General features: G+C 46.3%; 1 protein-coding gene and 1 non-coding gene across 13 annotated transcripts in view; both read left to right on the top strand.

Annotated features, from left to right (window-relative positions):
* The window catches only part of RNF213 (ring finger protein 213), an 86723-nt gene extending 64146 nt beyond the window's left edge, over positions 1–22577 (top strand). For 8 of the 12 annotated variants that reach the window (XM_050921020.1, XM_050921019.1, XM_050921017.1 and 5 more), the window contains 24 exons: positions 643–745; positions 1893–2007; positions 2416–2626; positions 3694–3887; positions 4410–4532; positions 5678–5788; positions 6377–6619; positions 7630–7711; positions 8183–8217; positions 9070–9164; positions 9982–10141; positions 11579–11759; positions 12890–12981; positions 13753–14004; positions 15537–15669; positions 16565–16648; positions 17048–17228; positions 17378–17579; positions 17767–17844; positions 18222–18419; positions 18688–18741; positions 19384–19473; positions 19569–19747; positions 20295–22577. In XM_050921020.1, the coding sequence (XP_050776977.1) occupies positions 643–745; positions 1893–2007; positions 2416–2626; positions 3694–3887; positions 4410–4532; positions 5678–5788; positions 6377–6619; positions 7630–7711; positions 8183–8217; positions 9070–9164; positions 9982–10141; positions 11579–11759; positions 12890–12981; positions 13753–14004; positions 15537–15669; positions 16565–16648; positions 17048–17228; positions 17378–17579; positions 17767–17844; positions 18222–18419; positions 18688–18741; positions 19384–19473; positions 19569–19747; positions 20295–20448 (3350 nt within the window). In that variant the 3' untranslated portion in view covers positions 20449–22577. Of the gene's footprint in view, positions 1–642; positions 746–1892; positions 2008–2415; positions 2627–3693; positions 3888–4409; positions 4533–5677; positions 5789–6376; positions 6620–7629; positions 7712–8182; positions 8218–9069; positions 9165–9981; positions 10142–11578; positions 11760–12889; positions 12982–13752; positions 14005–15536; positions 15670–16564; positions 16649–17047; positions 17229–17377; positions 17580–17766; positions 17845–18221; positions 18420–18687; positions 18742–19383; positions 19474–19568; positions 19748–20294 lie in introns of those variants that run through there. The other 4 variants (XM_050921022.1, XM_050921021.1, XM_050921029.1 and 1 more) reach the window with 2 other exon arrangements.
* On the top strand, positions 15196–15304 carry LOC127033421 (U6 spliceosomal RNA). Its single transcript, XR_007769101.1, has one exon. It is a non-coding gene; the product is annotated as a U6 spliceosomal RNA (small nuclear RNA).
* Positions 22578–23582: the final 1005 nt, after the last annotated feature.

Raw genomic sequence — 23582 nt, 5'->3', positions numbered from 1 at the left:
GCTCCCGTCCCTGGGCTCACCCCTCCGTCGCCCCGGCCCCCGCTGCCTCCCCTGGGCTCACCCTCATCGATCCCCCCCATTACCCCACTGCCTCAGTACCCCCATCCAGGGCTTAATTTGTCCCTTGGCTTGCCAGGGCTGTGTAAGTCTGCTGTGAAAAGTGACATTTGTATGTTTGTTAATATCACTTTTTACTGCCTTCCAGCCAGCTAGCAAGTCTGATTCTGTGAAAAGTGATATTAACAAACATACAAATATCGCTTTTCACAGAAACAGACTTACTACCTAGCAAGTCTTAAAAACCCCCAAAAGCAAAAGAAACAACAATAAAAAAGACAAAAACATACAAAGTACCTTGTTTGTTTCTGTTCTGTTTAGGTCCAGTACAGGATAGAGACAACTGTAAATTATTTGTATTACTGAGTCTGCAAAAAAACCAACAACCCCAACATAAATAAATGACGATTTGGACGTGTGTGTGCCCATATTTGCTTGCTTTTCCTAAAATTAATTAAGTATTTTAGGAAAAATAGTCCGAGTGGTCACAAGCAAGCATAGGTGGCTGCACTCTGAGGTCACCAAAAAATTTGTTGTGACAACCCCTGCCATAGCCCATGAGTCAATTTCTTCCTCTGTATTCAGATCACCGCACTGTATACACAAAATTGCTGTCCCCATTTGACGACGTGGTGGATAAGACTCCTATCATCCGCTCAGTGGTGTTGAAGCTGCTTTTGAAATACAGGTAAGTTCAGTCAAAAAGCTGATGGGTGAGCGTGAGTTACATGCCCTCCTTAACCTCTTCAGCCTGGCTAGCTTCTCTCCCTGCTCTTTAGTTGTGTGCTAGTCACAGAATGAGGCAGAATTTTAGCTAAGTTCAGAGATTTGAACCTCGTCCTGTGAAAACCAATCTTTGCCTCTGCATCAGCACCAGTGTTGAGTGGGGGGTGTATTTGTGTGCGCACGCAGTATCTTCTTGTGCCCGACATTTGAGAATATGTATCCATCCAGCCTGACCCATATGTGAGTTAATCGGGAGCTGCTCCTCACCTGTATGTGAGAGAACTCTTAGGAAAGCTAAAGAATGAGGCTGACACACTGATGCACAAAGAACACTGGCAAATGAATATTTTATAAATCTTTAATTTGCTAACTATATGATGTGAGGGTTTTGTGTTTAAATTACTCACCCTGTACTGTACACTTGTCACATAAAGAGACTGTCACATCCAGAAAAGCTGCCTTTTGATTAAGTAAGCATGTCTGAGGCTTCAAAAGTGTAGTTATTGGTGTCTCTGTGTATAGTAACCCTCTTTTGGCCACTCCAGTGTGGCCACATACAGAGGAGGAATTGTCACAAATGATGCATGTTCTGGTTTCTCCGGTGCTTGATTCAGAATAGAAAGTGAGAGGGCTTTTCTCTGTACAGACATCAGTCCTTGCATACTGTGTATTTGTGTTTCTTCTATGGCTGAGGGTCTCATTTAAAGGAAGACATGAGGGTGCCTTCGGAAATGGCAAAGGAAACAGAGCATAGAATCTCTGTTTCATTTGTAAACTGAATTAGGTTACCATGTTACCTGGCCAGCATTCAGAGCCTATTGGCTCTCAGAGCATAGGATAATAAAAGGTTATATAGGACCGTGCTGGGGTGTGATGGCACGACATTGTTGCCCATAGCACTGGTTCTTATCACCATGATAGCCCTTTGGTGGATCAGAGGTCCCATGTGACTCCAGCTATGACCTGCCTTGACTTTTGCTTCCCTCTCAGCTGGACCTGAAGTGAACTTCTCTACCATGTGGCCAGAATTTGTAATTTATGTTCTAAATAATGATTAGTAGCCATCAGCATTGGAGTAGTTGGTAAGAGGAGGTTTCTCTGTTTAATAGCTTCAGTGATGTGAAAGCCTACCTGCAGGATTACCTGGCGCAGGTAGAGCAGTGCCAGATCCTGGACAAAGATGACAAGACAGAACTTTACACACTTTTTGTCAATTGTTTGGAGGTAGGTCTGCTTGCCCCATCTCCTTCGTGTCAGAAGTGCAGTCTGGGGATGTCCTGGCCCAATAGAATCCATATAGCAATGTTTCAAGAATACGGCTTTTTCTGTAATCCTGGCTGAGCTTGAGCGCACACACTGACTATGTGGGGAGGAGTCTTATCCACCTAGAAAGAGCGAGAGAATGTTAAAACCATGGCTGTGTTCAGCAGCAGATGGTCCTGCTTTGTCAGATCCCCAGAGAAGGCTTGTGCTGCAGCGTTCCATGAGCTCCCTGCTTTCGCATTCCCTTCCTCTGCTTCAGGAGGCTGGGTGTGGTTTGAGCATGATGAGATCGGGCCAGTAGAGGCTTATACTCCAGCAGTTGGGTTTGGGGCACCACACCTGAAATCAGACTGATTTTTCCCTTTGCAGGATTCAATGTATGAAAAGATTGGAGCCTGCGCTCAGGAAGACCAAATCAACCATCTACGGGAAGACGGACGCTTTCTGGAGAGCTATCTGAAGAGGAACAACCAAGAAACCCTTCGGGAGTCCTCGATTGAGTACCTGCAGGGGGTGGCCAGGGTCCGGCTGTGCCTGGATAGGGCTGCCGAGCTGCTCTTGGAAACGCAGAGACCTAAAGGCAAGTTGGGCTCTGCTGCCGTCAATGAAAATGCTAACGTGTCAAAGGCTAAATCCAGGATACAGGCCCCTCTGATTGACTTGCTAGTCATGTTCCGTGTCTCTGCGTCGCTGTGCCTCACACCAGTACGTGCACAGGGGGAAATCAGCCTGTCTGCTTTTTTGTTTTTTTGTACAGCTTTTGTTTTTACTCCTGATCTTTGGTCGAGAAGCTGCATTAGATCTGTATCTGTCCCTTTACCGTGCAGTTTTAGGGAGTGTCTGTACAAACACTTTGCGACAAGTTGGTATGTAAATCCACCCTGCACTAAGGGTCTGTGCAGACCCTTCTGCTGCTCACTAAAAGTTCTCTGTAATCTGCTCCCATTTCAGAGCCAGTAGATCAAAGTGCACCATGGAATTTTTAGTGCATGGCAGCAAGAGGCATATGGACGCTTAGTGTGGGGTAGGTTTGTACCTCAGCATGCTGTGAACTAAGTATTCATATAGACAAGCCTGTCACAGAAGCCAACCTATATTGTATAGCCAGACCTGTACCCTGCAACCTGCAGTCGAAAGTAATTAAATAGAAGCCATGGCTTTGAAATGGAGACTTACCAGCTCAGCACTGATAATAGAATTATTAATGAAACTTAAATGAAGTCACATAACTGAAGCTCCTCTAGTCTCTTCCTAGCTGCAATGGAGTTTTGCCACCTAGTTTTGGGGTAAATTTGTCAAAAGTGCCCAGAAGTGATCAGGTCCCTGAGGAGCTGAAGTCTCACTGAAAAGTCAATAGGCATCAGACCCCTAACTCTGTTAGCCGCTTTTGAAAATGTTACCCTTAGTCTAAAGCTAAGACCATTTGCTCTCCATTATAGAAATGCCCATATCAAGATTTCTCTAGCCACAGGATAAGGGCATTTTGATCCCTGTATATTCCTGGGTAAGCACATCTGAGAAGGAGGGGCTACTAAGATCTCGAATAGTGGATCAGGTCAGTGAAATGGATCCCAATGCTGTGGCCAGTTCTGACAGCAACAGCTGACCAAGATAAGAAATTTTCACTGACTTTTATTCTTCCCACAGAGTGGGATAAGGCAGTAGACAAGCAGCAATACCTTCAGAAAGTAATGAGGTTCTGTAGGCTGGCTGGGAATGACTGGTACCGAGTTTACCTGGTCCGAAAGCTGGCTAACCAGTATGGGATGGAGTTTGCTCAGAAGCTTTCAGATGAGAGTCAGTTTCATTGGGTATTCCCAGCGGAAATCATTCAACAACAGGTAAAGCAAACATGTCTCCCTGACTCATCTTTTCCTTAACAATTTATGTTTCTGAATGCTGTGTCCTCCTCTTGGGTTTTTTTGTATTTGCATTTTTTAATGTGTCTGATGGTGTGTGGCTCTCTGGTACTGTCATGCGAGGCTGGAGCAGTTAGGGATGGGAGTAACCTACTCCAGTATCCCTGCCTTCTGTAGAGAGGAATTTCTTCTGACCTGCAGTAAGGCCGTTATTTTGCTTGTGTCGAAGCCTGGCTCCCAGAGCAGTAACATCCCAAGCAGAACCAACCTCCCTGTCTGACTGGCAGCCTGGAAGAAGCAACACCAAACACTCATCCTAGCTGGGAAGTCAGAGCCCTTCTCACTGCACACAGCATTTTAGTTAAAATAGAAATTAATCCCATCCCCCAACAGACAACGTGGATGCTTCTGTGGAACAGTTTCCCACTTGTAAGGTGACGTTCTTAAAGTCTGCCCAGTATTCACACTGTGTGTGGGTGGGTTGTTTGTTCTTTGTTGCTACAGAGGGACCAGCCTAGTCAGATTGATCGGTACTTGGTATGTGGCGAGAACTACAGAGTCCTGCGTGATGCTGTGGGAAAAGCAATGATTGAGTGCGAGATGAAGGGCGTTGCAGAAGCACAGAAGGTAAGACTCTTCTCCCCGGTCAGCACAGATGTTCCCCTTTAGGTAGGACTTAGGGTGATCCTTTGCAGAGATTTAGAGGGCAAGTGTTTTAGCTCTTAATGCTTTGCTGTTAGCCATTCCCTCCCCTCTCTCACATGCCTGAGGTGGAGATTTTTCTTTGCTTGCTGTTGTTCTGATGGCTTTGAAATGGGCCTGATCTTTGTTCTCTGACATGCATCTCGACCATTGTATGCAAGATTTGGATGATTGTCCCGTCTCCAGTGCTGTTTGCCAATCACATCATCCTCCCGACCACTCTCTCCCCTTTTAAAAATGTTCTGTGAAGCACTTCTTGAATAACAAGCTTACGCTCTGTGCAACCAACTGGCTGAGGAACTAAGTGGGTTTTCCATGCAGGCTGTGCTTCCTTTCACTGCCTTTTGATATTTATGTAATTTCAAAACTTAATAACTAGACATGTGTCGTGAAGTAGGTGTGCATGTAAAACATGCTGACAGATACTGTATACATTTAATTTTCTCCTGTTTCCCTACCTCTTCATACATTGCTTGTTCTCCTTGATTGTGAGCTGCTCGGGGTATGACCTGTGTCTTCACCTCCGGGGCCCCAGTTATGATTGGAGCCTGTGGATGCTACAGTAATATGAACAGTTAATAATAGCTTCCAGTGTGGGTTAAGTGTGTACTGTCTAGCTGGGGCAACAGATGAGTGGCAGGTTGGCTGGGCCAGGGAAATTCAGAAAATATTTGTGGTGGATAGAAAAAGGGTCTGCCTAACTGGTGTTTCAGATACCCAGAGAGTTTTTACATTGTGTTCAGGACAGTGGACTTCCCTGCAAGCAGGTTCTTGTGGGGCTCTGACAAGGAATGGTGGAAATTCACATAAACATAAACTGGTCCCTCTGCAGAGGGGCACTTTCTCAGAGAATGCTGGGCCAGGACCATGGCTTTTATTATGCCATGCTTTCTCAAGTGTGAATAGCCATTTCCTTTGCCTGTCACCTTCTGTGACAATGGGAGAGTGACATACGTGAGGGTTGAGGGGAAATGTACATGTCTGTTACTGAGCGAAGATTGCAGTGACAGCTGAGGTAGCACAGATGTAGCCCCTTATCCTCTGCATAACCAGTTTCTCTTGTTTTTTAGGCATGTAACAGCTCTGGGTCTGCACAAGCTGTTCACCTGCTCTTGGCTATTTTCAGGGAACTCACTGCTCTGTATGGATGCAGGAACACAAGCCTCCACCCCAAAAAGGAGGTGAGAGAGCTTGCACCATTGGCAACTTGTAGACTGTCAGGGAACAGACTTGTTTTCTTCTGAGAGAAGAAGCTTTAGATCACAGATGTGAGAGAACATCCTTTACCCTTCTGCCCAAAATGCAGTTCTGGGAGCATCAGGCAGAGATTAGCTGAAGAGAAATCCGAATGTCTTCCAAGGGGGGGAACCTGCTCCCTATCTAACCTAGGGCTCTATCGGACCCTATTTACTGTAGTATCTGAGCACTTCAGAGTCTTAACACCTCTTGTTCAGTAGGGAAGTACCATAGTTACAGGTAGGGAATGGAGACAGAGACTAAGTGGCTTGCCCAAGGTGTCAGAAAGTCTGTGGCAGAGCAGGAAATTGAAACCCTGATCTCACACATCTCAGGCCATTGTCCTAGCCTAGTCACTGAACCATCCTTCGTCTGCATACACTGAAGGACCAACTCCAGTAACTAGACAGTCAGTTACTTCAAGGCACTGGGGGTATCACACTTCACTAGATTGTGTATAAAGAGCTGCTGGACCTTTGTGTCTGGTTGGCAATCAGGTACTTTATTTTCCCTTTTGTAATGTTTACCTTCAGCAATGTGATGCTATGAACAAGTTCATCGAAAGCTCCAAAGCCCTGAATTCTCCAGCCCTGAAGCAGTTTGCAGCATCTCTTGTGACAAACAGTCTCCCATCACTGGCAGTGAGTCTGCAACACTTCAGCCCCAGCGGGGCACTGATTGAAATAGTCGTTCACACTGCAGCCCTCTTACTGTGCGGGCAGAATCGAGTCCTCAAACCACTGAGGAACCTGGCCTTCTCTCCTGCCACCATGCAGGTAAGGAACCTGGTCTGTCCATGGCATCCTATATCAGAACCCTGAAACCAGGCCTCGGATTCAGCCAGTCCATGCCAGTGCTGGTTCCTCTTTCATGCTGCCTTCTTACGCTCCAGAACCTGAGTTTCATTAAAAAAAAAAAAAAAGTATCTAGCTATTATTGAGAGGTTGAGATACTCTCATGTCATGTTTTCAAGGCTAACCAATACAGTGACTTCTGCCAGTGTGTGCAGACTCTTAACCAATCGATCTGAGGGGTCCCATTCATCTCCCTGAGCACTAACTGGGATACCCAGTGCTAACTCTTGGATTATTAATTATTTCACGGTTCATCCAAAGCATGCAGGAAAGGAGTGGGAGGGTCATGCTATGAAGAGCTGTGCAATCTAGTCTGAGTGACAGCTCGTTATGGCCCCATGAGTGAGTGGGCTTAGGAGAGTGCCAGTTTTTCCCCACCTCCTAATCAGGAAGGATTTAAGGAGTCTAGCAGTGTTCAGCAGGGTACAAACGGGAAGCCAAGCTCAAGAAACTGAGAGAGCATCATCGCCTGCCCAGTCTACTGGGAATGGTGTCTCACAGGTGGACTATATTTTGTGGGCACTTGGAGAAGTAACACCACCTTTGTTTTTCTTTTAACCCCAATGTGACTTAAAACCATCCCCATTCTGCTTCTCCTACCTTCCTGGCCTAGGAAGACTGGCCAGGAATCCCACTGTAGCCTGTCAACCTCCTTCCTTAATTGGCTGGAGGGTTTGTGGAGTAATGCCCCCTTCCCTCCTTAGGGCTGAGCCTACTGCTTCCTCAGCAACATTGTGAATATGAAGTTTTCTTACTTTTGAGTAGAAATCACCATTGTTTTGCCTCTCCCTTTCTCCTGATTTCCTTGCACTGATGAGCAATTGACAATCTACCACAGCCTTAATGTTCTCTTATGTTAATTTAACTGGAAAACAGGTGTGTTGCTGAGCCACTGCTGTAATCATGTATTTATTCATGTGAATGTTTTCTAGAATTCTTTTCTGCCCACAATGCCTGAAGATATGATGATTCAGGCTGTGAATTGGGAGGGAATGAAGCAGCTGCGCTGGTATGGTAAGTATCCCTGAGTGGATTTGGCAGCAGTATAGGAAGAGCCATTGCCTGAGAATAACTGTTCCAAAAAGTTCAGCTAGGTGTCTGTGGAGCAGGAGTTTAGTATATATGTGGTGCCTAAGAGGAATTTCATATTATTTTCCATGCTTACAAAACCCAGTTAGTATACGGTGGCAAAGTCTCCCCGGGATTTCTCTCTAGTTTCTTTATATGACCTAGTCAACATAGAGACAGAATGACCTCTGGCTTCTGTGTGGGCAGCTAATACGATTCCTATGTGGTCCAAGAATTTTACTACTTTCCACTAGATCTGGATCTGCAAGTATATTTCTTGCTGTCAGGTTGCGTGTGTGTGTGTGTGTGTGTGTGTATGTGTGCACACACAGAGGGGAATGTGTGGGTTTTATTTGTTTTAAAAATGCACCTCTGTCCTGCTCACAGTACCATGCTGTTGATTTCTTTGTCTCACAGTGTGTCCAAATGGCCATCCCTGCACTATTGGAGAGGTAAGCGTTTGGGCTCGGGTGGTGGGTTATTTCTTTAAAAGCTGCCTACGCTATATTTTATTTGCTATTTAATTACATCTCAAAGTTAAATGCAAGCAAGCTGTATGAGCAACCATTACAGCATTGCATGGGGAATGTTGGAACAGCTACTGTACTCCAAGTGGTAATACAGCCTCTTTCAGTGAGTGACAGCTTTCCAGTTAGCAAGTTGCATGTAGCATTCAAGTGTTGGGAAGTTGCTTCTCTCTTCATAGGCCTGTAAAATCCCCCCACCCCCCCTTTAAAACCATCTTGTTTGACAGATATGACAATATGCTGGACAAACCTTATAGAATTGAAACAATGAGAAGTCCAGTGGCACCTTAAAAACTAACAGATTTATTTGGGCATAAGCTTTCTTGGATAAAACCCCCCACTTCTTCAGATGCTGTGTGGTAACTTGTATAACTGTGGTAATGACACTGTGTACTATCTCTGAGGAGAGAGGCAAAGAAGGCAGGCTTAGACAGTCTGGGAAAATCACAGTATAGTTAGGGAACTTTGCAGCCTGGAAATACACTGGTCAATACCCCCAAGAGATGCGATGGCTGGGAAGGCCAGAAGTGCCCCCGCTGTACTGAGGAGAACTACAACTGCAATTGCCGTGAACCATCTTTTCACAATTGTACCCATGTAAAAGCAATGACCCACATCGACAGGTACCTCACTGTGTGAGGCCTGGACTTAGAACTAAATCGAGCCAAGACTGTGGCTCAGAGTCTGAATCTGCTCCATTTCTCTGGGTCTGAGATGTTGATCCTTTGCCTCTCTCTGGGATTCATTAATCTGTGTCACTTCTTCTCTCTTTGCCAGTGTGGTCGTCCCATGGAACAGAGCCGGTGTGTTGATTGCAATGCTCCGATTGGAGGTTTACAACACATTCCTGTTCATGGCTTTCAGGGAGTCCAGTACGTTTTAACTACTTTAACTTTTTCAGTGCTGAATTATGTAACACTTGCATTCGCCACAGAAGCTATACAGATGTGCCCCATCCTGGTGTCTCAACTGAATCAATGTTCTCTTGAAAACTGCTGCTAGCGAAGGGCTTAACCTGATCGCAGAGGCCAGTCGAGGTCTAGTTCTGCCGTGACCAGCTAAAAGCTGGGGTTTGTCAGTCGAGTGTCGTTCTGATTTTTCACCTCTTCAGTCCTCCTCAGTTGCGCTGTTACTCTCTTTCCTGTACAGTTCTTAACTACTGTTGAATTATCAGCTGAATTTTCTTTGGCAACCTTCGGTTGACATCCTACACCTGACCAGCCTGCACAGAGCATGTGGTCTATTAGAACGCTTTAGGGGCTGTGATTCATGGGTTCGCCCCTGGCCCAGTCAGGTTGGCATTTACCGCCATGACGTGTTAATTTTATGACCATTAGCGCTAACAGTGGCGGTTTCTGACCTACCTAGCACCTAGTGGCTAATCCTGACCCTTAGCGAACAGTGGCTATATGGTACCTCTTCATAGAAGATACATTTAGGGGAAGATGCCCTGTGGAGTGGGGTGGGAGCTGCCAGCTGACGAGGTAAGTGAATCAGGCTATCGCAGTGTGAAACCCATCTGTAGTGATCAGCCTTTTCTTATCAGCTTTCCAGTGCAAGAGCCTTAAATTGCAGCATGGTATCAATAGCAGTTAGATATGGAAAAGATTCTGTTTGTGTTTCGCCCTATCTCTCTCTCTTGTTTTTTCATATCAAGACAGAAAATTCACTGTGCATAATTTTATACAGGAATTTCACAGACAGAACTCAAACTGGCCACGTGCTCGGGGATCCCAGAAACAGAGAAGCAATGGTAGCATCTGAGAGGGAGATGTCGCCGGTTGTCTTCATTGTGATTCGCTTGCTCACTCACTTGGCAATGCTGCTGGGAGCCACAGAAGATCCGCAGGTATTGGAAACCATGCACATTGTCTGACCAGAGTAACTTCCCATGTGGAATTTTGGTAAGACTCCTCATACAGTCAGTGCTGCGAAAAGCCTCCAGCTTCTTCACAGTTGCTTCCAGAGGCGCTGTTACCAGCGCATGCTGGCAAGACAAGCTGCTGTCGCAGGCACATAACTTTAAGCCCCCTCTCTAATTTCAGAACATAAGAACGGCCACACTGGGTCAGACTAAAGGTCCATCTAGCCCAGTATCCTGTCGGCCGACAGTGGCCAATGCCAGGTGCCCGAGAGGGAATGAACAGAGCAGGGAATCATCAAGTGATCCATCCCGTTGCCCATTCCCAGCTTGTGGCAAACAGAGGCTAAGGACACCGTCCCTGCCCATCCTGGCTAATAGGCATTCATAGCTGGGGGAGGGATAGCTCAGTGGTTTGAGCAGTGGCCTGCTAAACCCAGGGTTGTGAGTTTAGTCCTTGAGGGGGCCATTTAGGGAACTGGAGTAAAAATCTGTCTGGGGATTGGTCCTGCTTTGAGCAGGGGGTTGGACTAGATGACCTTCTGAGGTCCCTTCCAACCCTAATCTTCTATGATTCTGTGATAGACCTATCCTCCAGGAACTTATTCAGTTCTTTTTTTGAACCCTTTTATAGTTTTGGCCTTCCAACATCCACTGGCAAGGAGTTCCACAGGTTGACTCTGCATTGTGTGGAAAAAATGCTTCCTTTTGTTTTAAACCTGCTGGTGACCCCTAGTTCTTGTGTTATGAGAAGGCATAAATACATTTGTACAAGTGATAAAACCCAGTTTCAAAAATAACGTATCTTCCAAGCACAGTGAGTCTGGTATGTTTCATTCACAAACAGGGTTAAAGAGAAGGGTTGTTCTGTCCATTCCCCAAAGAGAGATGAAAGCAAGAATCCTACTTTGTAGTGATTTGTTGGGACACTTCAGAAAAGCTAAAGTCTATTTTCTAGACGGTGTCACATTAAAATGGAGGCTGGGGCAGAAACATATCTAAGGGCAGCGCTGTCTTCCCCCAGGTTTGTAGTGAATTAATGATTGAACCTCGTGTGTGTAGATACCTGCATATAGTCCTGTCCCAGGGGTAGGTCTTCTCTAAGATGTATAAGACTCAAAGATGTTGGGCTTGGTAAGAGCGACAGAGTCCTGTGGCACCTTATAGACTAACAGACGTATTGGAGCAAAAGCTTTCGTGGGTGGGGATACCCACTTCATCGGATGCATGCCCGTGAATACCCACTTCCAACGAAGTGGGTATTTATCCATGAAAGCTTATGCTAGTCTATGAGATGCCACAGGACTCTGTCACTTTTTACAGATCCAGACTCACTCAGCCACCCCTCTGAAAGATGCTGGGTTTGCGTGCCTCAGACTAGGGCTTTACACTGCTTCTTCTCACCCTTCTTGTTTTTTGTTCAAGTCTTTGCGAAGAATCCTAAAGCCGCCAGTGCAGGATCCAGTAGGCTTCCTCCAGCAGCACATTGAGAAGGACCTGGAGCTGCTGACAAAAACTCTGGGAAAGAGTGCTGATGAGACCATCAATGTAGTTCATCTCCTCCTGTGCAGCCTCCTCAAGGAGTCCCACCAGCACCCAAACCAGTGTAAGGAAAAGTGCACTCGGACGGAATGTGGAAGGCAGCAGGGGGACTGTGTCGTCATTTTAAGTGTAGCAGTTGTGTGGTTCCGCCACTGATAGCACAGCACCCGCTTGGGCAAAGCATTTCAGACTGGCAGCAGCAAAGCCAATTGGGGAGATCCAGAGCTTTAGTGATACCTATTTCCTATTCCTGCAAGCAGATGATCTGACTGATCATCGCTCTCCTACTGCTCAGGGCACTGGGGTTTAACCTGGTTTAGTAGAATCCTAGACTATCAGGGTTGGAAGGGACCTCAGGAGGTATCTAGTCCAACCCCCTGCTCAAAGCAGAACCCATCCCCAACTTTTTTTTTTTTTTTGCCCTAGACCCCTAAAAGGCCCCCTCAGGGATTGAACTCACAACCCTGGGTTTAGCAGGCCAATGCTCAAACCAGTGAGTCATTGCATCACTGACGGTATGCTGTATGGAAAGGGTTTTCAGCTACAGAAACTGATGAGTTACTCAAAGAATGTAACAGTTGCATAAACCTCAACAGGTCAGGTGTAATGCCACCTTCTAAACTACAATAGGAAACCGTCAGAGAGAGTAGGATATGACTCAGGATGATTCTCAGTAGAATTTGAAGGTCTGAATCATGACACAATGGTCTTGCAGCAGATTTTATTATGGGGTTATTTATATGCAGGAGCTTGGTCTTAGTGGCTAGAGCACTGAACTGGGAGCCAAGATTCCTCAAGTTCTGTTCTCCGTGCTGCCACCAACTCATGGTGTGACGTTGGACAAGTCACTTCATTTCTCTGTATTTATGTTTGAATATTTGTGGAATGTCTTATCTCCCTTCAGATGGGATTGAGGGATGGAATTAAAGTTTCTTAAGCACTGAAAGGTGAGGGGGGAGGGAAGGGGGGGATTAAAGTGCTCAATTGGCTGTGCATTTTCTCTCCAGTGAGATCATTTAACATGGATGCCTGCCTAGATCTTAAGACCTCTGAAAGTGTAAGTGACCCACACACTGACTGCAACTCACAAGGATGTCATGTTCCCACGGGGAAATCTTAGGAGTTCAAGGAATCCCAAGTTCGTTTTCCACTGACATGTTGTAAAATAACACACTGTATATGCCCCTGTTGCAGGGCCAGTTCGCTTTGATGACACACTCTCCACTAAGGAGCACAGAAATGAATGGGAAAGAATTGTCGCAAACACCATTATTCCTGAATTAAAGGTGAGATCCCACTGGACTTTCTGTATCTGACTGTTAACCTAAAAACGAACTTGAGCAGCCCAAAGACCACTTGGAATTCTGAACTGCAGTCCAGACCTGTGCTGATGTACAGACCCACCAATCCATAAATCCACTCTGCTCCATGCTTTTGAAAAGCACTGCTAATCCAGGCGGGTTAGCATTCACCTGTGCTGTCTAACCACTCCCTGGCACAGCTTCCACATCTGACATCATACCCTGGGACAACCACCTTACTCTGCCCGGGCAAGAGATAGAATCTAGGACCAAGAAGGGACTGTAGAGGATTCTGATAGACAAGTAGAAGTATCTCTTGGCTTTGGGAGGGATTGTCAGGCCCGGTTAGCAGCATGGAGTCAATCACATCTGACCTTTCCTGGTGCAGTATGTAAGGAACAGAAGACTTTAGGGATCATTGGGATTGAGGCAGAGTGTGGAGAATAATTTTTTAGTATCAGTGGCTGTCCTGGCATGGATGTTAAATGCCCTGGCTATGAGCCCATCAGTGTTGACATCCTCCTGTGGTAACTGGCCATTAAACTACCATGGAAATGTGGCAAAGCTGTTGCAAAATTCTCTCTTTATACCGCCATCAGCATATTCTCCCTCATAAATCCACCCACCCACGCACCCCCCTTTCCAAAGAGATCCTTCTACTTAATTATATGGCACCAGTGTTCCATTTTCCTCTGTCCTCAACAGTTTTGTGAGTGGAAGGGGTTGTGTTTCTGACACTGGGTCTTTTTAATGCAGGATTTGGACAAAATTCTTACAAAGTTAAATAAACAAATCAGTGAGGATGAGAGAATCTGTTCCAACCCAGTGGCGAAAATAGTGTACGGTGACCCCGTGACCTTCCTGTCCCAGCTACCCAAAGACAGCACCATGCATTGCTCACGGATGTGGAACTGCAGAAAGAGGATCTCAGTTGAGTACCTGGGGCATGTAGTCCAGCAGAAGGATGGCAAGGACATTGTGCCCATCCTCTGGAAGTTCCTGCAGAAGGTGAGTGTGCCGAGATCTATATCTCTGTCTCGGGACGCACTGATGAGTGACTGCAGGTTCAGAGATCCAGTCCCCAGCTAACACATCATCATTAACAAAGGGGAAACTCCAACAGACAGCTTCATGTCTGTCTTTTTCTTTTCAACTATTTATGAATGTGATGCCTTTGATCTGAGAATGAAAACTGCTGTCAGCTACTTGTCAAAAACTGAAGTACATCAGTATGCCTCAAGAACACTTCGATATTCTAAAATCACAGATAGAGCATACAGGTAGTTTGTGTTAGTGTCTGTGAAGTGAAATCCATCAAGGGACCAGAAGCTAATTGGCCTCCCAAAGCCACCCTCTCTTTGGTTCAAGGTTAAACTGTGGTTTGTTAGTTGTTGTGTCCCTTTAAAGAGTGAGGAGAGCAAATATGAGAAGAGAGGAAAGGGCAGTTGAGCTATTAATGATACTGTGGGATCATTACTTGCATCACCTAAGCTCAACCTGGGTTCTGTCAGCCTTTGTTTCCCTGTGGAACACAGCTCTGCATAGCATGAAGCAGGCCAGCTGGTAGCTTGTTCCAAGACAATGTAGGGTTAGTAGTAGCGAGATTGCCAGTGCAAGATTTGGGATAGTGGAGTGATGTGTTCAGACCCACGTATTGGGTGCATTGCTGCATGCAGGACCAGTTTCAGTTAGCAGGTGGCCTTCGGGGACAGTTCCCAGGACAGCTGTGCAGAAGTCTTTTGAGATGGCATGGGTGCCAGCCACGAGGCAAAAGGGCAGTATCCTGATTTCATTTCTCATGTCTGCATGTGGGTCAGCAAGAAGCTTTCAAAAATATGGCCAAAGTAATGTCCTAAAGCACGAGATGAGATTACTCTTAGCTTGCATTGATAACAATAATATTTGCTCATGGAACTGATGCAATCTGATTGTGCAGTTTCTTAAAGTAAAATGGGAATCCCTCAATACATGCAGGGAAGTCCAGTTTGGGGGGTGTTCTCTCATTGCCACTAATGTGCTTCACTCTCTATATGAATCACTACCTAAGAGAACCTCCCACTCTTCCCCCTTCCTCCACCTATCTTTGTGACCTTCACTGAACAGGCAGCCCTGGATATTACAGACTCTGGTGCAAGTGCCCTGGAGGGATTGACCACAGTGGTGACTTCCCCAGTGACAAAGCACCTGAAAACAAGCCAAGTACTTGCTTCATTGGTATATGTAGTAAAATCAGACTGATATGGAGAAGGAATAGCATGAGCCCCTCTGCAAGGAGGATGCTCAAATTCAAGACATTCTCTATATTTTTATTTACATAAGCATTGTCTAGAGCACTGTACACTCGGTGAGTTTTGCATGTGTAGAGCACTGTGCTTTTTGTCATTAAACATTCAGAAATAGTTTAAATAAAAGCACACACCAAGGCTGCAAGTCTGTCTCCTTTGCAAGCCTGTCCAACCCTTTGAGCAGTCTCAGCACCTCCGGTATGAGCTGCCTTCAGATAACTACACCATACTTCTGGTGCCTCTCCCACTTTCTAGGAAGCTGAACTGAGGCTGGTTAAGTTTTTACCAGACATCCTGGCTCTGCAGAGAGACTTGGTGAAAAGATTCCAGAATATTACAGATGTGGAACACCGCACAATCAGAGACTTTGTCTCTAAATTCCACTCAGGTAAGACTGGCATGGGATGGTCCAATTTTAGTATTTCCAGTTTGTCATTAACAAAAGCGCACACAGTGCATCAGGCAAACGGTGTGAAGGACTTGACACTCTGGGAGGTTCAGTGTAAAAGGGGACATGTCTCCTAAGCTTGAAAGCAAAGGCTGTGGTTTGAGCTCTGACTCCCGTTAAAGAAAGTGACACACCCTGACCCCTCAGCAGTCCTGGCCCCGCTGCATGGAAGGCTATGGCTCCGCTACAGAGCTTACAGCTGCTCTAATAAAGCTGTAGTGCTGCTAGTGCAGATGCTCTAAGCAGATGGGAAACAGCTCTCCTGCCGACTGAATTACTCCAGGCCCTTGGGTGGCAGTAGCTCTCCTGCCGACAGCGCTGTCCACACTGGCACTTACATCGTTGTAACTTATGTCGCGCCAGGGGTGGCTTATACACACCCGAGCGACCTAACTTATACTGACTTTAGCTGTAGTGTGTACGTAGCCCAAGAGTCATCAGCTACTTTGAGAGAATGTGAGCACATGAACATGGAGGGTTTGCTTGAGATCTATGTTGGATGAATTACTGAAAGCTCAAGTGATGGTGTCGGAGGCTGGGATTTGCAGTGTTCCATAGTGTCGATCGCATTTTAGTAAAAAAAATTGCCCAGTGGACAGGATGGATCACACTCTGGTAACTACAGCAGTTTCTTACAGGGAAAATTAACATTAGGAAAGTATTTAATGTCGCTTTCATGCTGTTTAGAAGCTGCTATCCCAAGAGAGCTGACCCCTCTGACCATCTAGCTAGTGTTCTGGAGTGCACTTGGAAAACCTGTGTATTATGAGATTCAGAAGTGTGGTGAAGGCCAGCAAAGGGTGTTTCAAGGATTCCTGGTTTTTGTGTTCTTCAGATGAGATGAGGAATCTGTGGCAAATCAGAGTGAACACATTTCTCTCTGTGTGGAACAAGTTGAGAAGATCGTTAGATACCAATGGTGAGTGTGCTGTGTACGCTCTTGCCATTACTGGAATGGCAGGACTGGGGGGGTCACTCAGCACTGGGTGATGGAAGATTGGCCCCTCGTTACCCTTTGGCAATCCAAGCTCCTTCCATCACTGATGCAGAGAGATGTACCTGAAAGCTGACTTTAGACATCAAGGTGTTGAAGAATGGTGGAAACTTGTTTTCCCTTCTAATCCTCTCTCTTGCCCCTACTCACCACCCCTTAATACGTAGGATGAGCTGCAAAAACAGCTGTGCTCTGGCTCCCTCTTCCTATTGTACACCCCATCCTAACCTGCCAAATGACTAGCTTCCTGTCCCAGCTCGGGAAAGGAAGCTCCACCTCTGGGGCTGTGAGCCTGTTGTGAAAGGCTTCTCTGCCCTGTTGCAGGTGAAATTAAGCTTCCCACAGGCTATTGTGATGCTGACTTGACCCTGGACAGCGAGTTTGAGAACCTCCTGCCACGCAGACGGGGTGTGGGCCTGTGCTCCACAGCCTTGGTCAGCTACCTCATCAGCCTGCACAACGACTTCATCTACACAGTGCAGAAACACACAGCAGAAGCTAACAGGTACGTTAATGTGTCGGCTAGACACGCCGCTGCTTCTCTTTGTTACCGGCTGTCCCCCTCAGCCTCCTCTTCCCTCAGTAGTGAGTCAAGACTGCTCATTGGTCTGCAGCTCTGACTGTAACATAACGAAGCTTCCTCCTTTCCCACAGCTACTCCATCAGCCCTTCAGAGGTGGCTGATCTGCATGTGATCAGTTATGAGGTGGAGAGAGACCTGATCCCTCTGATCTTGTCCAATTGCCAGTACAGCGTGGAGAAAGGCGGGGAGACTCTGCAGGAGTTCAACCTGGAGAAGATCCAGCAGCAGGTCACCAGCAGGTTCCTGCAGGGGAAGCCGCTCATCACCCTAGTGGTAAGGAGGATGGGAGCCAGTTGCAGCCTTTTGCAGACAACTCTTCAGCCAGTGTTGGTGTTCATTTCACTGCTGTGCAGCTGGCATGTGCTACAACAGGGGCGACCAAAGTGCATTCCACCAAGATCGACAACCTGCAGGCCTTATCTCAGAGCCGTGCAATCTCTCCCTCTCTCTCTCCCGACAGGGAATACCCACCCTGGTGTACAGACATGACCGGAATTATGAGCATCTGTTTAATGACGTAAAGAGCAAACTCAATCAGGTGAGTCTCTGAGATGGAAGAAGTAGCAGGACAAGCAAGTGACCAAAGGCGTTTTCTAACTGGATAAAAATCAGAATTTACTCCTCCCACATGCACTTCTTGGGTTATAGGGACCCATGAGGAGGACACTCAGCTGTGCCTCATGTTTTAACCCATTTGTGCCTTAAATGCACACAGACGTAGTGTTCTCTCTTCAGTACATCCTGATTCAGGAAATGGAGGTAAACATCTTTATCTGTAGCTCCCTGTACTTTGAGACTTTGCCCTATATGGGGCTCCAGCAGGTTGGGCACCCATACGGCGCAGGTCTTCACTGCATAATGAAAGGGAATGATGAGGAATGCTAAGTGGTGACACTGTGTTTCCTCCAATTACAGAACTCCCTCCCCAACTCTATGATCAACATGATCAGTGGGGAACTGCAGTCCTACAATGACATCTGTGAAGCTCTGTCCGTTGCTGAAATCACGCTGGGATTTCTGGCCATGGCTGGAGAGGACCCAGATATGCTTCTGACCCATTACGTTGAAGCTATTTTGCAGATGGGGGATCAGACCAGCCCTCATGTGCTGAAGGTGAGTTGAGTGAGCAGATTCCCTGAGTCTACAAACTCATAAACACGTCCAGTCAGACTGCTCTCCAAGCCCAACAAGAGCCAGCTTTAAAAATTGGTATTAAAGACCCCATGTGCCCCAGGGCAAGTGAGGTGATTTCATCTTTCCTGCACACACACGTGGAGGGAGGGTCTCAGCCAGCCAGCTTGTGGTGTAGGGTAGCGCTTTGTAACAATGACAGCAGAGCTGGGGCAGGAAGTGTGATGTGTCAAATTCACTTGCTTTGCAGATCCTTGGTGTCCTGCTAGGATTCAGGAACAAGGAAGGGGAATCCTTGAGTCAGGTGATGCAAGTGCTGGGTATGATGTGGCACAGAGACCAAGAGAAGGCAAATACCATGGGAAGCCTCCACTGAAGGGCCAGCTTTCACCAGCACAGAACTGAATATACTCCCCTTATCTCTTAAGGGTGGTGCTGGGGTTTCTCTTCTCCCACTGATGGGCACAGTAGTGCCAGAAGGGACTGTTTCTGGGACAGAGGCAGGGGCGCTACCTGCTCTCCAGTTGCTGAAGTCACGCATTCCACCTTCACTTGCCCCTCCCTTTGCACAGGTGCTATAGGGATGAGCTGCTGGAGAGAGACGGAAGTGGGAGACTGCCTTTTGGAAAGCAGGCCTCCACACCCAGGGTGACAGGGCTGGGTGAGCTCCAGCTTGAGGAATCTTTGCTTTGTTTATGGTAAATATGCCCTGATGTTTACTCCTGCTGATCACTGCTGTTTCACATCTGCTGGGTCACCCCACCTGCTTGCACCAGCCTTCCTGTGTTTACTCGAGTGCACAAGAAAAACCAGAATAGTCTTAATTGTTTTAAGCCTTTCCATGTTCTGCTGCAACACAGACCAGCGACGACTATGTGAACAGCAAGGTATTCCTGAGTGCATCCCTCCCATACAATTCTACTTCATTAGTGTGTTTCTCTTTCAGGCCCTAAGCCGATGTTGCCTAAAGCACATCATAGCCCTGTGGCAGCTCCTCTCTACTCACAAGTCTGAGCAACTGCTGCGTCTCAAACGGGTATGAAAGCGTCTGGCCTCAGCATTCGGTTCAGTGTCTTTCCTTCTCCCCAGAGGAAACTGCTCACATGTGCGTGTTCTCGCTGTGCCTTCTAGGATCCCTTTGTGGATGTTCATACAGCCTATAAAGCTGAACTCAGTTCAGAGAACACCAAGCTCCTCAACACCTTCCTCATTCAGGCCGGGTTGGAGACCTTCCTGCAGGAGCTGCATGAAATGATCATCCTGAAGTTGAAACATACCAAAGTTGGAGATGAGCTTAACCCCTTGTGGAGGTAATGGACTGCTCAGCCCAGAGCTAACTACCTTCACATGCTCATTTTTTATTTCTGTCATTTACATTGCAAAGGGGCAAAGAATTCCCTTAGTTTTTCCTGCTTTGGTGGACACAAAACACCAACTGATTGAACAGTGAAAAGCTTCAGCCGGTGCTAAGAATGTTAACCCAAACTTTGGGGCATGTGACTTTCCTACATAGCCATACGACATGTTACAGATTCCAGTGGGAATTGCTGGGTTTGAGTGCTTAATGGAATGCTAGCACTGGGCAAATCCAAGCGTAGCACAGACCAGCTCAGTTGGCTTTCCGTACACAGCTTTGCCCCTGCACCTCACCCTAACCTGCAGCACTTCCCACGTCTCTGTTCTTGAGCTTCCATGGGGGTCGCCAATGTATTTCAAACCTGACCTGCTGCACCATTTAAGCTATCTCACTGAAGTGTATATAGGAGAGAGAAGGGGGAGGAGGGGGGGAATACTGTGTAGGATGCATGTGGCATACTGCAATGTTGTTAATGGTGTTTCTCACTCTTTATTTTCTAGCCTGAAGGATACACTTCTTTCGTACATTGAAAGGAAAGGGAGCAGCGTACTTCCAGAGCTGGAGGATATGTTCCCAGAAGAGATTCTGCTCTCTCATTGTATTGCTGCCTGGAAAGCTGCTGCTGTCCTCAAAAGGGATCGTAGACTAAGTTAATATAGTAGAGGATCCTGCAAACGCTGCTTTTTACATGAGGTCACTGGAGGAGCAGCATTGGGTCTATGTAAGCCCTGCTCATTGCACTGATCTTCCTTCCTGTACAAGGTGCCACAAACACGTCATGTCAATGAGATCTTGAAAGTAACCTCTCTCCTACACTGGACTCAGGACCAAAATGTGATGCACAAGCATAAAGGATTTTATGAATCAGAAGGATTAGGGGGAAACAAATGTATATACAAATATGTGCTATTTCTTGAGTGGGCAAAGCAGAGATGGAAACACTGTTCATAGGGAAGCATGGTGAAAATTCATGTATCGTTTAAGGATAAAAAAGCCATCATCCTTCAGTGACCTGGACGGGGTGGAGTTGGGGGTATCGAAGTGTCCTGTGAGCTACTTGGACAACCCCAGTAGAGGCATGCTCTGTTCTCCATGTTTTCTGTAGGCACTGTTCCAGGTCACATGCTCCCATACTGCCAACCTTTTCCTCTTTAGCTGGATGAAAAACAAATGTAGTCCTCCCTCATCCAGGTCTCATAAGCGTCCCTGCTGCAATACTACCCAAGCTGCCTTCCTATGTTTAAAGGGTCATATTGGCTCTCTGAGCATTGTAGCTTTATTCTTGCTCTACCATTCCATGAGTCCAGGGGTATCAGTTACCAGAGGTCAGTTAACTTCCTCTTTGCATAACACATACAAGAAAAAACAGTACGTTTCAAAGCTCACCACGGAAGTTGTTCTTGTAGCTGCCTTAAAGTAAAACATTAAAAGGCAGTGTGGCCCAAATCCCACACCACAGGACAACCTAGTGGTCCTGAATTGCTACCTCCACTATTCCTCCTCCCGCCCCGAAAGGTACTATACATTTGCATCAGAATGGTGCTGCCAGGCTATTTCTGGCACGTGTGTGTGCAGGCAGATGTGCACGTTGGAGTTGAGAGAGCCACTTCACTCTTGTGTCTCAGGCACATATTTTGGATAGCATGGACTCTCCATTAGGGATTTAGTTGTCATCTTCTTAGCTGATATTGAACAACCATAATCAGACTATTAATAGGGAAAACAGAAATGTAAATGTCGTTGGTCTGTGCTGCTTTCCCCATATACATTTCTTGTGTGTCTGACTTAATGCTTTTCAGTGTTACCTTTCTCTAGCAGGAATTATCTGCAACTGTCAGTGCCACCCTGCTTTCCTGATATCACAGCAGAGTCATTTACATACGTAGTTAGGACCATGTTTCCATTTAGAAAAGTTCCTTCTGGGCCAGAAGTTTGTACTTTATAGCCAGAATTTCAATCAGGAGCAGGTTTCTGATCAAATGTAAGGAAATCCAGATCTTTGCTTATTTACCAGATAAACAACAGGTTTTTTTTGGTTTGGTTTTTTTTTTTTTTTTTTTAGATGCACCTTCAAAATGAGAATCTTTAACCACACACATTTGATAGATTTGATCCCATTAAGGTCTATCCAATAGTGCAGGTCCACAAATCTGGATTTCACTAAGTGGATAAATATGCATCCTAAAAACACTGGAATATGAATTCTCACTAAGAAAGGGTCCCCCTCATCCTCTTATCGAGAGAATTTACAAGCTCTGCACTCCTGTTCCCTGCCATTTATTTGATCTGTTGCAGCATTAATATTTTAACAAATATTTGGGATAATTTGAAATGTAAAGTTAATCATGATGGTTTACCTATTGGAAGCAGTAGGGATTCCATTTATATTTGCAGTATTTCCATCTCTTACTGCACAGTTAATGTTTTCAAGTTGCCTTTTAAAAAGAAAATAAAAAGATACCTCAGGGTCTCAGTTTGGACAGAGCCCAAACTAACTTCCCAGCAGCAAGCATTAGGTGACCTTTTCTAGTCACTGTTTTGTTGCTGTTTCTAGCTTTAAGGTGCCTTAGCTGTAACAATTTACTTAAGAACATTTAACATGATTCCCTTTATGCTTCATTGAGTTGCTTTGTTTGAAAGATTTGATTACTTTTTGTATTTTTCATTTAGTCTTAATAAAGTCTAAAGTTACGACTAATGTAGAAGTGTGCATCTATTTCAGTGCTTTTCTTGCTGAGGATTTTGAGGCTGTTTCTTCAATAAATGAATTATTTGCTGCTAAAGATTCCTTAGCTGTCAATAGCAATGCTTGAAACTGGGTCTTGAAAAGCACCCAGTGCACAGTTTTTTGTACTATGAGGAATCTGACATTTACAACCTTGGCCTCTTTTGTCTTGCAAGCTGCTAATTATGCAGAAGTGCAAATTTGGATAGAGTTAATGGATGCTTGCTGTGCTCAATTCCACACAGTCGATGTAAAACAGGAGCAGGGAAGCTTGCCCTATGTCATTTCCTTCTCTTTCTTCTCTTCCCTCCTAGAGTGAGGAGAGGTGGTGAGTTTGACCCGAGAGCACCAGCAGTGGGCCTCTTGTCTGCTGCAGGGCCAGCAAAGCAATGATGATTTCACTGCAAAGCTCAGTTGCAGCAGGTCCCCCCTTTCCCTTAACCTAGTTCAGGGATTCTCCAACTGGGGTTGTGAGGTTATTATTGGGTAGGGGAGTTGGGAGCTGTCAGCCTCCACCCCCCAAACCCTGCCTTACCTCCAGCATTTATAATATGTTAAACTTTTAGAAGTGTTTAATTTATAAGGAGGGTTGTACTCAAAGGCTTGCTGTGTGAAAGGGGTCATTAGTACAAAAGTTTGAGAACCACTGGCCTAGTTTCTGCCTCAGGCAGGTCTTCCCATCACACTTTGCACTGCAAATCAGGCTGGGGCTGGACCCAGAGCCGGGATCGGACCAGAGTGAAGTGGAGGGCTGGTTCCAATGGGTGGGGGGAATAAGTCTGAGCCCCGTGAGCTGGGCTGTTCCCCTCACAGATGTTGCCACACCATGGGTGCCACAAGCCCCAAGTCTGGCCCTGCAGTGCCCTGGCTCTGAGCACGGGCTGACCTAGGCTTGCCAAGCCTCTGGGATTAGCTGGGAGTCTCCCAGAACCAGGCTCAATCTCCAGGCTACTGAAACCAATCTGGGCAATTTTAGGCCACTAAAGGTCTGGGGGCGCAACATGGCTAAGGCAGGCTCCTTGCCTGCCCGAGCTCCACATGCCGCCGGGAAGCAGCTGGCAAG

Source organism: Gopherus flavomarginatus, chromosome 12 (assembly GCF_025201925.1).
Source record: "Gopherus flavomarginatus isolate rGopFla2 chromosome 12, rGopFla2.mat.asm, whole genome shotgun sequence".
NCBI lineage: Eukaryota > Metazoa > Chordata > Testudines > Testudinidae > Gopherus > Gopherus flavomarginatus.
The sequence above is the reverse complement of the archived record's forward strand: the minus strand, read 5'-3'. Positions and strand labels throughout refer to the sequence as shown.